General features: G+C 38.1%; 1 protein-coding gene across 1 annotated transcript in view; it reads left to right on the top strand.

The window, feature by feature from the left end:
• The window catches only part of LOC124280790 (dixin-like), an 86,210-nt gene that overhangs the window by 53,336 nt on the left and 20,746 nt on the right, over window positions 1-12,128 (top strand). Inside the window, 3 exon segments of the mRNA XM_046716763.1 lie at window positions 8,605-8,828; window positions 10,946-11,085; window positions 11,688-11,768. Of these exon segments, the coding sequence (XP_046572719.1) occupies window positions 8,605-8,828; window positions 10,946-11,085; window positions 11,688-11,768 (445 nt within the window).

The raw sequence follows: 12,128 nt of genomic DNA, 5'->3' as shown, positions 1-12,128 counted from the left end.
ACACCTTTAATTAGGGACATGTGTCATATCATGACTTCACCGTATCGTTACTCCTTTAATTATCAAGGTATGCTGATGGGGACCACTGAGTTTGTAATGTGTGTTGATTATTCAGTCGAAGATATACAACAGACCTTCACGGTAGTTATCCTTTATCTGTCAATGCTATTGTCTGTATTCATCCTAGTACAATCTCTATTTCTATATTCAACTTCTCTTCATTTCATTGTCATGGAAACACTAATCACAATCCAAATCATTTCATTCTGCTGTTGCTATATGCTGTAGTTCCTAAGCTGACATGCTGTGATATAAGAAATATACCACACTATTAAACCCTACTGACTCATTCACTACTCACTTATTGGCCTGTGGGGGCAGTGGGGTAGCCTGTTGGTTAAAGCGGTCGCTCGTCACGCCGAAGACCCGAGTTCGATTCCCCACATGGGTACAATGTGTGAAGCCCATTTTTCTTGTGTCCCCGGCCGTGATATTGCTGAAATATTGCTAAAAGCGGCGTAAAACCCAACTCACTCACTCACTCATTGCCCTGTATACAAGGTTTGACAAATGATGTCAGGGCTTAGATGATCTCAACTCTTGTATTTAACATTGACTATCACTGATTTGAGTGCTGAGGTTGGTTTGGAGAGCAAGACCCAGTGCTACATACCTACCACAGGTGATATGGAAAAGTTACTAGGCAATGGGCAATCTTTTTGTTCCAAAAGATGGTGACTCCTTTAGAATGATACAAGTGACAAACCAACCAGCATCCAGCTGCTTCCTCTCTTGTTCCCAAGTCAGTGTGTGCTGTGACAACTTAATACTTGTTTATTAGAGACAAAGACAAGCAAGAACATTTACCTGTTGCATATTCTGTTGTAACATGTAGATCTAATAGGGCTTACAGTGCTCTCAGTTCCAAGGCTGGACAGGCCAAGTCACACACCATTTGTTAGAACAAGCAAGAAAATTGCCCATTGCAAAACATTTTTTGACTATTTATGTTAGTTTAATCATTATGCATTGTGATATTTTATTTCACATTTCCTACCCATTAAGGTCTGGGTTAGAATATTGATCTTCAGTAACCCATGCTTGTCTAAAGAGGCGACTAACGGGATTGGGTGGTGAGGCTCGCTGACTTGGTTGACACAGGTCATCGGTTCCTAATTGCGCAGATCGATGCTCATACTGTTGATCACTGGATTGTCTGGTCCAACCTCGATAATTTACAGACCGCCGCCATATAGCTGGAATACTGCTGAGTGCGGTGTAAAACTAAACTAACTATTTCAAAATTCCAAATTTTATTGATCAATTTGCAAATATGGGTTCTTTCATAACTGTGGAGGGCACACTATGTATTTTTTCTTATAGTCCTCCAAATTTCTTCAAGAAAATTTGCTTGGGTATCCATTATCTTCAAGAAAATTTGGTATACACTTTATTACAAACTGTATATTTCACAAATTCTTTCTTGCATTCTCTTTAAGTTAAACACTTTAAAGTATATTAGTAATTTATTACAAGCCAGCAGACCAGATGAAGAATCTGTTTGTCAAACCTTGTGTTTATTTTTTATTCACTTCTTTTTGTTTTGTTGGTCCAACTGAAACCTTTCCCTTACCTCTGGTTCTAACATCCTACCTGAGGTTAAACACCAATAATAATGTTCAACATTTTATCACTAACTCTGAATAAGAGGGGCCTAGTGGTTAAAGCGTTTACTCCGAAGACCTGGTTTCGATTCCCAACATTTGTACAATTTGTGAAGCCAATTTCTAGTGTCCCCCGCTGAAATATTGCTAGACACAGTGTAAAAGCCTACTCACTCACTCACTCACATATGAAAGGGGGAATTGTTATAGTTCAGGGGAGATAATCTATGGAGCACTTTTTACATCAACACTTCTGCATGCAAGGAAACATTTACATCTTGGGATGTCACTGTATATGATATGGTTTAATTTTTAGTTGTTGTGCTGTAGCTTTTCAAATCATGAAATATCAATGCAAAAATATTAATATAAAAGTGTTTACATATGTTAAGAACCCCATGGTCATAGTTCCAAGATAATGAAAATGAATTTTTCAAAATTCAGTGAATCACCCCAGTTCATATTTTGAGTAGAAGTGATCAATTTCATTTCTGTTTGATCTACATTGCTATCCATGTAGACAGAAAAAGTAACTTCTCCTTAATTGATGACCAGTGAAGATGCGGGTTAGAATTGATCTTCAGTAACCCATGCTTGTCATAAGAGGCGACTAACAGGATCGGGTGGTCAGGCTAACTGACTTGGTTGACACATGTCATCATATCCCAGTTGTGTAGATCAATGCTCATGCTGTTGATCACTGGACTGTCTGGTCCAGACTCTACTATTTATAGACCGCCGCCATATAGCTGGAATACTGCTGAATTCGACGTTAAACAACAGCCAACCATCCTTTAATTGATGTATATTGATATGTCATGATAGTTTTGAGTCGATATATCAATGCTAAAATTTCCTAGCGATGAGACCCATGAAGATCCGGGGTAGAATAGGTCTTCAGCAACACATGCTTGCCACAAGAGGCGACTGTGCTTGTCGTAAGAGGCGACTAACGGGATCGGGTGGTCAGGCTTGATAACTTGGTTGACACATGTCATCGGTTCCTAATTACGCTGATCAATGCTCATGCTGTTGATCACTGGATTGTCTGGTCTAGACTCGATTTTTTTACAGACCGCCGCCATATAGCTGGAATATTGCTAAGTGTGGCGTAAAACTAAACTCACTCACTCACTCCAAGCAATGATTCCCCATGTAGTTTCTGCATGTGAAGAACTTCTATTAGAATAGCTGCTCATCCTTTGTGTACAACCCCAGCAGGCCTAGCCTTGTTTCTGTGTAATGTCTCTGTGACAGTCCCACTCTGTGTTCTGTTCAACCCATGCATGTAAGGTGGCCGTGATGTTTCCTGTTTCCCATCTTCCCCACCTTGATGTTTCAGGAAACCTGAAATAATAATAATGTAATATTTTTATATTTTTTTATCTGTTTTCCAGGGATTGGGATAGAGAACTTTGACAATGGGCCATTTTCAGCATTATTGGCCATTTTCTGAATTTAGAATGGGCCATTGCCCTTGTATCAATAGTAAACTTCCAAATTTTAATGGGCCATCTTTTATTCTAATGTGCAAAATGGCCCATGGCCCCTGTATTTCCCAATCCCTGGTTTTCCCTGCCACTGAGAAAATTCATACCTTGATGTGATAAAAAAAAATAAAAAAAATTATGTTTGCAAACTGAAAAAATAAAATCCAGGTCAGCTTGGTATTTCATCATTTGCATGTATTAAAAAGTTAAATTAAGCTAATTTTAAGCCCATTGTTAAATTTAAAGCCTAATTTCAGGTTATCTATATTTCAAACTTTCAAAAAATGAGTTACACTGATAGTGAAAAACAAATATTTTTTATTTAAATTTGTTCCCCTTTTGCTGGTTGACGTTAGAACTCAGAATCACTTTTAAAAATACTGTTGGTCTGTAGGATACTGTTGCGTTGTGTGGTTGTGTGACATGTGTACAATCCATGGTATCCCTCAATGAGGCCCCGTGGGGCCCTGTATGGGAGCTGTGCGTACCAATTACACATTTAAACTGTTAGATACTCAAAGAGTTTAAAACAAATGTGTACGGAATATATTTATAAAAATTGCTTGCGTAATGAAAAAGACATCAATTGCTATCAAGTTGTATTGTTAGTATAGGAAAAGTGTTGTACTGTCAGTATAGGATGAGTGATATTTTATGAAATCATTTCCCTTATATTTAAGATGGTTTTGACTAAGTATGACATAAGGCAGAACATACCTGCTTAGTAAACTAACTCAATGACATAATACTTAGGTGAGTTAAATGACTGAAATACGCTCATATTTGAAAGCAGTGGGTAACGGAAATGAAATACCCACTCAACATTCATAATACCCACTCCAAAAAAATACAGTGGGTACAGTACCCACATGAGCTAAATCTTATCTGGAGCTCTGCACTCACTCACTCTGACTGAGGATGTGTAGCTAAAACACGAGTGATTGAATGTTCTGTCCCAGGGTGGGACAGGAGACGTGTTCTACCGAGCATAGGTGCGAAGTGGAGTTCGAGTATGGTGTAATACAGCAGTATATGACAGAGATCGCCACAAGGACATAGCCCAGATCTGGTCATACAGAGAACCTTAGTGTGCATATGAATGTGGAGATGTGTTTAACCCAAAGATTCACACCAGTCTGACAAAATGTTGGCTGTTTGTTCAGCCGCTCACACAACCCCGAGGTTTCAGAGCAGGATGGAAGGAAAGGTTGATGGTCGTTGTTTGTGATGTTGGAGAACAGTCTGTCAGGACACGACGTGAACCAGTTCACACACGACCCATGTGAAACGTACAGTTTGTTATTTGTTCTAATCATTTGTGTACATTTAGGATTACGTGTCAGATATTCAGTGACTACTATTCCGGTCTGTTCAATTTTTTTATTGGATTTTATCATCTAATATCTGATTCAATTTTAATGTATATTTTGAGTGAGTGACTTGGGTTTTACGCCGCTTTTTGCAATATTCCAGCAATATCACAGCGGGGACACCAGAAATGGGCTTCACACATTGTACCCATGTGGAGAATTGAACCCGAGTCTTTGGGGTGACGAGCGAACGCTTTAACCACAAGGCTATCCCTCCGCCCCTTGTATATTTTGATGTAAGACTATATTGCAGGTGAACTCCTTTTGTATAATTCTTTGAGACATTGTGGTTTGTGTCAAAATGTTTGTGTGCTTCCAACTGTTTAAGTCAGTATTCATAACAGAGGTTTTGGATCTGTTTGGGGAATAATCCCATTTTGTTGTTTTTAATGTTGGTGTTTTGAAGTCCACTTTCATTTGATATGGCTACATATTGTTTTAAAATTTGTTGGTTTTTGTTGTTGTTTTTTAAAAGTTTTATCTATTTACTTACTTGGTTACAGTTGAACATGATACATGGGTAGAGCAAACTAGTACCAATCACATCTGAAAAAGCAGACAATATAATGTATACAGGGATTCAAAAATCCCATCACCCGACGCCCGGGACAAGTCAGTTTTCATTTCGGGCAATCAAATAATGGTATCTTACTTGTCCGTGGGCTACTAGATAATTTCCACTTATGGTTTTAAACCGCAAATAAACTTGGATTTAATTTCATATCTGCTCAAAATGTAGTTATTACATTTTGGAATGATAATACAGTAGAGTTATCTTTCTTTGCTATTTATCACTTTTCAATAAATAGTCCAGTAAACATTAATATCAAATACCATGTTGATTTCTTCTTTCATAATTACATCATCATAATTATGTCATAAAATCAGGGCAAGTGGAAAATTAGTCAGGACAAGTTACTTTCTTAAAGTCACTTGCCCTGTGGCAAGTGGCTTTTAAAAAAAATTTGAACCCCTGGTATATTGCATTGGGAATATAGATTAAACAATTGAAATGTAGTAACACAGAGAGTGTGAAAAACTAAAATCTAAATTACAGGACAGCATCTAGAACATCCAGTTTTCTGTAAAAATGTTTCTTATCGTTGTTTTTATCGATAAATTTCTCAGTTTCATAAATGTCCTTTGCACTATTTGTTAGATTGAGCTTATTTTCACAGTACTTTACATGTTGTGGAAACCGCAGTGGCTGTGCAAGTTATGTGGCTGACTTTGTGGGCTGGCGATTAGGTGTTTTACTCTAAGGGTGTGGGTTCGAATCCTAGATGCGACTCAACCCAACAAAAGTACTAGAATCTGTACTTTATTGAGAAAGTGTAATCCCAAATTTAACATTGGTTACATGTAAACAAGCTGTCAGAGGAATTACAAATTTCATGAATATCTTCCAGTTTGTATAGAAAATGTTTGATTTTTAGGTTTGATTACAGAAAATATTTAGTGTAGCATTTGAAGAATAATATCAACCCCCAGACACACACAAGAGGACAAGGTCAAGGTCATGTGTATTATGCAATTTGTAGTTAATTATGTCAGTGAGTTTCTACCATGTAGAATAATATTTACAGAACACTGTCATATAGCTGGAATATTGCTGAGTGCGGCGTTAAGCAACAAACCAACCAACCAATAATCTGAGCTAAAAGCAGAGATTGTGACAGTCAAACGTACTGTTTGACTGTCACAATCTCTGCTGTTAACGTACTGTTTGACTGTCACAATCTCTGCTGTTAACGTACTGTTTGACTGTCACAATCTCTGCTGTTAACGTACTGTTTGACTGTCACAATCTCTGGTGTTAACGTACTGTTTGACTGTCACAATCTCTGCTGTTAACGTACTGTTTGACTGTCACAATCTCTGCTGTTAACTGCTGTTAACGTACTGTTTGACTGTCACAATCTTTGCTGTTAACTGCTGTTAACGTACTGTTTGACTGTCACAATCTCTGCTGTTAACGTACTGTTTGACTGTCACAATCTCTGCTGTTAACGTACTGTTTGACTGTCACAATCTCTGCTGTTAACTCAGATTATTGGTCGGTTGGTTTGTTGTTTAACGCCGCACTCAGCAATATTCCAGCTATATGGCAGCGTCCTGTAAATATTCGAGTCTGGACCAGACAATCCAGTGATCAATGTCATGAGGATCATTCTGTGCAATTGGGATTCAATGACATGTGTCAACCAAGTCAGCAAGCCTGACCACCCGATCCCGTTACTCTCCTCTTATGATGCTCTTAGTCTTACAAGCATGGGTTACAGACGGCCATTCTAACCCGGATCTTCACGGTCAAACTGAGATTACCTGACCTACAACCAATATGATCATGTAATATTTCCGCTCGACAGATGAGGATGTAGTGATTAGGAAAACACCTTTCAAAATACTAAAGCTTTAATTAGTTTAGTTTCCCATGTTTACTAATTCAGTATTCCAAGCAAGGGTCAGTAGGACTTACTGAAACACAATATTGTTATGTTAAGAGTGTGTAGTTGGCATAATTATTGTCACCTCTGAATAATCCCCTGTAAAATTATACCTAATTAATACATCAGTGTTAATAATTCTTGATTAAAATAGAAATACAAATTTGAGAAGTTATGATGTTGGTGTTAGTACTTAGTGAAATTAGATACTGTTCTTCATGAGTTATTCACCATGCATGGTATACGATATTGGCCCATATCTGTGTTATCTCCCACCTGGTGAGCACCTGTGTCAACTGGCTAGAGATACAACACCATCATGTGTATGGCAGATTCCATTTTCCTGAGGTAGGATTTACCTGTGTAATTTAAAAGAAATCAGAAATCCTATTTTCTATTACTATTATTACTTCTAATAATGACAAGCCAGATCTAGGGATGTAAAGCAAAAATAAATAAATAAATAAATAATAAATAAATAAATAAATAAATCGTATTCTCTATTACTATTATTACTTATAAAAATGACAAGCCAGATCTAGGGATGTAAAGCAAAATTAAATAAATAAATTAATTAATAAATAAATCAATCAATCAATTAATAAATAAATCAGTAAATAAATCATATTCTCTATTACTATTATTACTTCTAAAAATGACAAGACAGATCTAGGGATGTAAAGCAAAATTAAATAAATAAATAAATAAAGTGTGAAACCCAATTCTGGTGTCCCCATCGTGATATTGCTGGTATATAGCTAAAAGTGACGTAAAACCTTACTCACTATATTGTCTGTGGAATTGGCTCAGTTACTGGGTTCATCATGTATCACATGTCATACTGACAACTTGTGTGTATCTTTTTAGGGCAGATAGTCTTTATCAAATTAGAATTTCTTCAGTCGTTAAACCCTTATAATAGAATAACCAGTGTGCTGTTATTCCCTGATGTCGCTAATGCTTTTTAGAAACCTCAACTTAGTGCAACATAAGCTTCTGTGTCATGTTCCAGCATGGCTTCGCAATGATTTAGGAAAGTTAAAATTACCATTTCGTAACTGTATGGTAAAACCCTCTGCAAAATTCGCATCTGTATTATGTTACGGCATGGCTTAGCAATGATTCAACAAAGTTGAAACGACCATTTGGGAAGCTGTATGGTAAAACCTTCTATCATGGCAGCTTGTTGCAGTATACCTTTACAGGTTTTATAGGTTATAACAGCATTGCTGTTGTATACTGAAGGAAAGAAAAAGGTAACATACATGAAGAGAATCGTTTGTTTCACGCATGAATATCTTGCATATTGTCATTTCTGCGAGTATCTTTCAGATGATTGGTTAGCTGAAATAAGTATACACAAGATACTAACATTTCCCATTGTGTCAGTATCTCTTTGTATCAAATATCTGAATGCTACATGAAACTGTCCTCTATATTGCTGTATGTTCCCTTTCTTTTATCTGTCAGTATATCCAGTAAATATATATGTTATCCACTGGTCAGAAAACAAACACATGCTGTAGCTCTGTCTTTGTCTGTTTGTAAGAAATATCGTACTAAAGTCTGCCACATTGCTATGTTCCCTTATTTTATTCTGTGAGTATATTGAGCATGCGTCTGTATACTCCAGGTACCAGGAGAGTAGTTCCGACCAGTTCAGTGAGTCAGATGAATGTTACCGCCCAACAAGTCGGAGCCGGGCTCGTCATGCTCGGCGTGACGTGGAGGGCAGCAGTAGCAGCCCCACCACTAGCATCTACGGCAGCCCTCGCTCCAGCGCCAACCTCGACAAGCTGAAGGCATCATCAAGGGATAGTCTGATATCTCGTAGCAAGTCCACTGACTATGTCACAGGTAGGAGAACCTGTTAACACTGAGACTCATATGTCCGTGATGTAGGCTTGCTGCTGCTGCTGATTTATTTATTAACATGTGTAAGCGTGTGTTTATATATCATCTTCACAATAATAAGAACTTGTAATACAGATCAGTCAGCTGGTGAAGTAGTTCCGTGGGATTTATTTTTATATCTTTTATACTTAAATCATAAATGAAGCTTATGCTCATTTCCGAAGCAGAACTCCAAAACTGTCAAATATTTCTGGATGAAACTTTCCCACATATCAGGGCCTAGATTTTCGAAACATTCGTAGCCCTAAGAATTCTTAATTTTGATCATAGCCAATGTGTTAAGAATGGGCTTAAGAAGTTTGTAGGGCGACGAACATTTCGAAAATCTAGGCCCAGTCTAGTTGTGAAGTTTATTTAATGATATGGTATATGGAATAACACTGAACAGCATTATGCTTTTGTCTTCTCTGAAGATATCTGATGGCATTGAACCAAAACTGGGTTTTAAGTTGCCAACCTATGAATAACACCAAACCAGGGTATGCTATGTTCAGATGACTCTTGTTTTCATTACCATAACGTCGTATAACATGTTTCCAGTATGGTATTTTGTGGACTTTTTAATAGACATCATCTTTGTGAGGTGTTTTCATTATGACATCATCTTTAATTATGACATCATCTTTGTGAGGTGTTTTCATTATGACATCATCTTTAATTATGACATCATCTTTGTGAGGTGTTTTCAATATGACATCATCTTTAATTATGACATCATAATTTTGGGATGTTTTCATTATGACATCATCTTTGTGTGGTGTGTTCAATATGACATCATCTTTGTGTGGTTTGTTCAATATGACATCATCTTTGTGTGGTGTGTTCAATATGACATCATCTTCAATTATGACATCATCTTTGTGAGATGTTTTCATTTATGGCATCATCTTTCATTATGTCATCATCTTTGTGAGGTGTTTTGTGAATTCATCTTTGTGACGTGTTTTCATAAGGACATCATTATACCGTGTTTTCATTATGACATCATCTTTGGGTAGTTTCATTACACCGTCATCTTTTTTATCCCCCGCAACGCGTTTTGCGGGGGGTATTAAAATGGACTCCGTCGGCGTCGTCGCGCGTCGTCCGTCCGGTCTGCGTCGTCAAGGTCCGTCCGTCCGTGCACATTTGTCTTTTCCGGAGCAGAACTCTAAAACCGTTCAATATTTCTTCACCAAACTTGGCACATACATGGATCTGGTGGTGTACTGGTGCCTTTTGGTAGTTTTGGAATTCTGAATTAAATATTTTTGGCGTTTTCATGGCAACAAGTTCGACTTTGACTGAAATTGGTGGTAGTGCTCTTTTCCGGAGCAGAACTCTAAAACCGTTCACTATTTCATCACCAAACTTGGCACATAGAGAGATCTGGTGGTCTACTGGTGCCTTTTGGTAGTTTTGGAATTCTGAATAAAATATTTTTGGCGTTTCCATGGCAACAAGTTTGACAACCTGAAATTAGTGGTAGTGCTCTTTTCCGGAGCTGAACTCTAAAACTGTTCACTATTTCTTCACCAAACTTGGCACATAGATAGATCTGGTGGTGTACTTGTGCCTTTTGGTAGTTTTGGAATTCTGAATAAAATATTTTTGGCATTTCCATAGCAACAAGTTTGACTTAGCCTGAAATTGTGGTAGTGCCCTTTTCCGGAGCAGAACTCTAAAACCGTTCAATGTTTCTTCACCAAACTCGGCACATAGATAGATCTGGTGGTGTACTGGTGCCTTTTGGTAGTTTGGGAATTCTGAATAAAATATTTTTGGCGTTTCCATGGCAACAAGTTTGACTTAGGAGCACTATCACCAATTTCAGTCTTTCTGGAGCAGAACTTTCAAAACCTTTCAATACTCTCCTTCCACTTTTCTATATACACACCTAAATATTTGACATAATCATAACTTGTAGACATAATCATGAAGAGTATTTTGCCATTGCGGGGGATATTGATGACTTTGTCTTCTTGTTTTATTTTCATTACTACATCTTCTTTATGTGATCTTTTCATAATGAGGTCGTGAGGCGTGTTCATCATGACATTGTGAGTTGTTTTGATCGACAGCGAAAGACAGTGGTGCTGAGTTTGAGGACACGATGACGATGATTGACAAGACACAATATGAGGAACTGCTGAATGAGTACACGGAACTGGCTACGGCCATGAAGGAGACGAGGCAGGAGCTGTCTAAACTACAAGATCTGGTGAGAGACACGTACCATCGTAGTCGCACTTTGTAGTTCTCACGCAGATGCGTGATTGGGTGGTCAGGCCCGCTGACTTGGTTGACGCATGTCATGCCATCGTATCTCAATTGCGTAGATCGAGGCTCACGCTGTTGATCACTTGATTGTCTGGTCCAGGCTCGAATACTTACAGACCGCCGCCATATAGCTGGAATATTGCTGTGTGCGGCGTAAAACTGAACTCACTCAATTACTGTCTGGTCAAGACTTGATTATTTCCACCCTGTTGTCATTTAACTGGTAAAATGGATATGGAATATGGAATGACATACCCCATACTTGTCATAAACTGACTAGACTGGGGATCTAGGTTGGCTAGACTTGCTGGCTGGGTTGATCCATGTCACTGTATAGATGTGAATCACTGGATTGTCTGGTCTTGTTGGCTAGACTTGCTGACTAGGTTGAACCATGTCATTGCATAGATGTGAATCACTGGATTATCTGGCCTGACTTGTTGTGTACAGACCTACGTCATAGGGCTGGAATATTGTAGAGTGCAAACTAAAGTACTACAGAAGAGACTTGCTTGTGTTTGACTGGTGATCTTGTGCCCCCAGCTCCTGAGCGGCAAGGCTCCAGAGGGGGACAATGAGAAGCAGGAAGACACATTTGAAGGCTGCACACCACACGACAGAATAGTATGTATCAAATTGTTTCTGTGTCTTTCTTGCAGAAATGCTGACAGATCACAGACTTAAAAATACCAATCTAGCTGAGCCATTGATTCCTGAAATCATCTTTAATTGTTTATGTAACTCATTTTATCATTTTTTGTGTAGTGTTCTTAGTCAGTTGTTACGATATGGTTTTCTTCGTGATATTGATACTTGCCATATTCACAAATCAATCAATCTGTCAATGATATCAATTACATCAATCACATCACAACACATCAATCACATCACATCAGAGTTATGACTTGGACCCACTAACTTTCACACAAAGAATGGGGCCGGTGGTGTAGCCAAGTGGTTAAAGCGTTCGCTCGTCATGCCGAA

This window comes from Haliotis rubra, unplaced genomic scaffold (genome assembly GCF_003918875.1).
Source record: "Haliotis rubra isolate DU_JTF1 unplaced genomic scaffold, ASM391887v1 Scf274, whole genome shotgun sequence".
Lineage (NCBI taxonomy): Eukaryota > Metazoa > Mollusca > Gastropoda > Lepetellida > Haliotidae > Haliotis > Haliotis rubra.
This window is presented reverse-complemented; position numbering and strand designations above follow the sequence as displayed.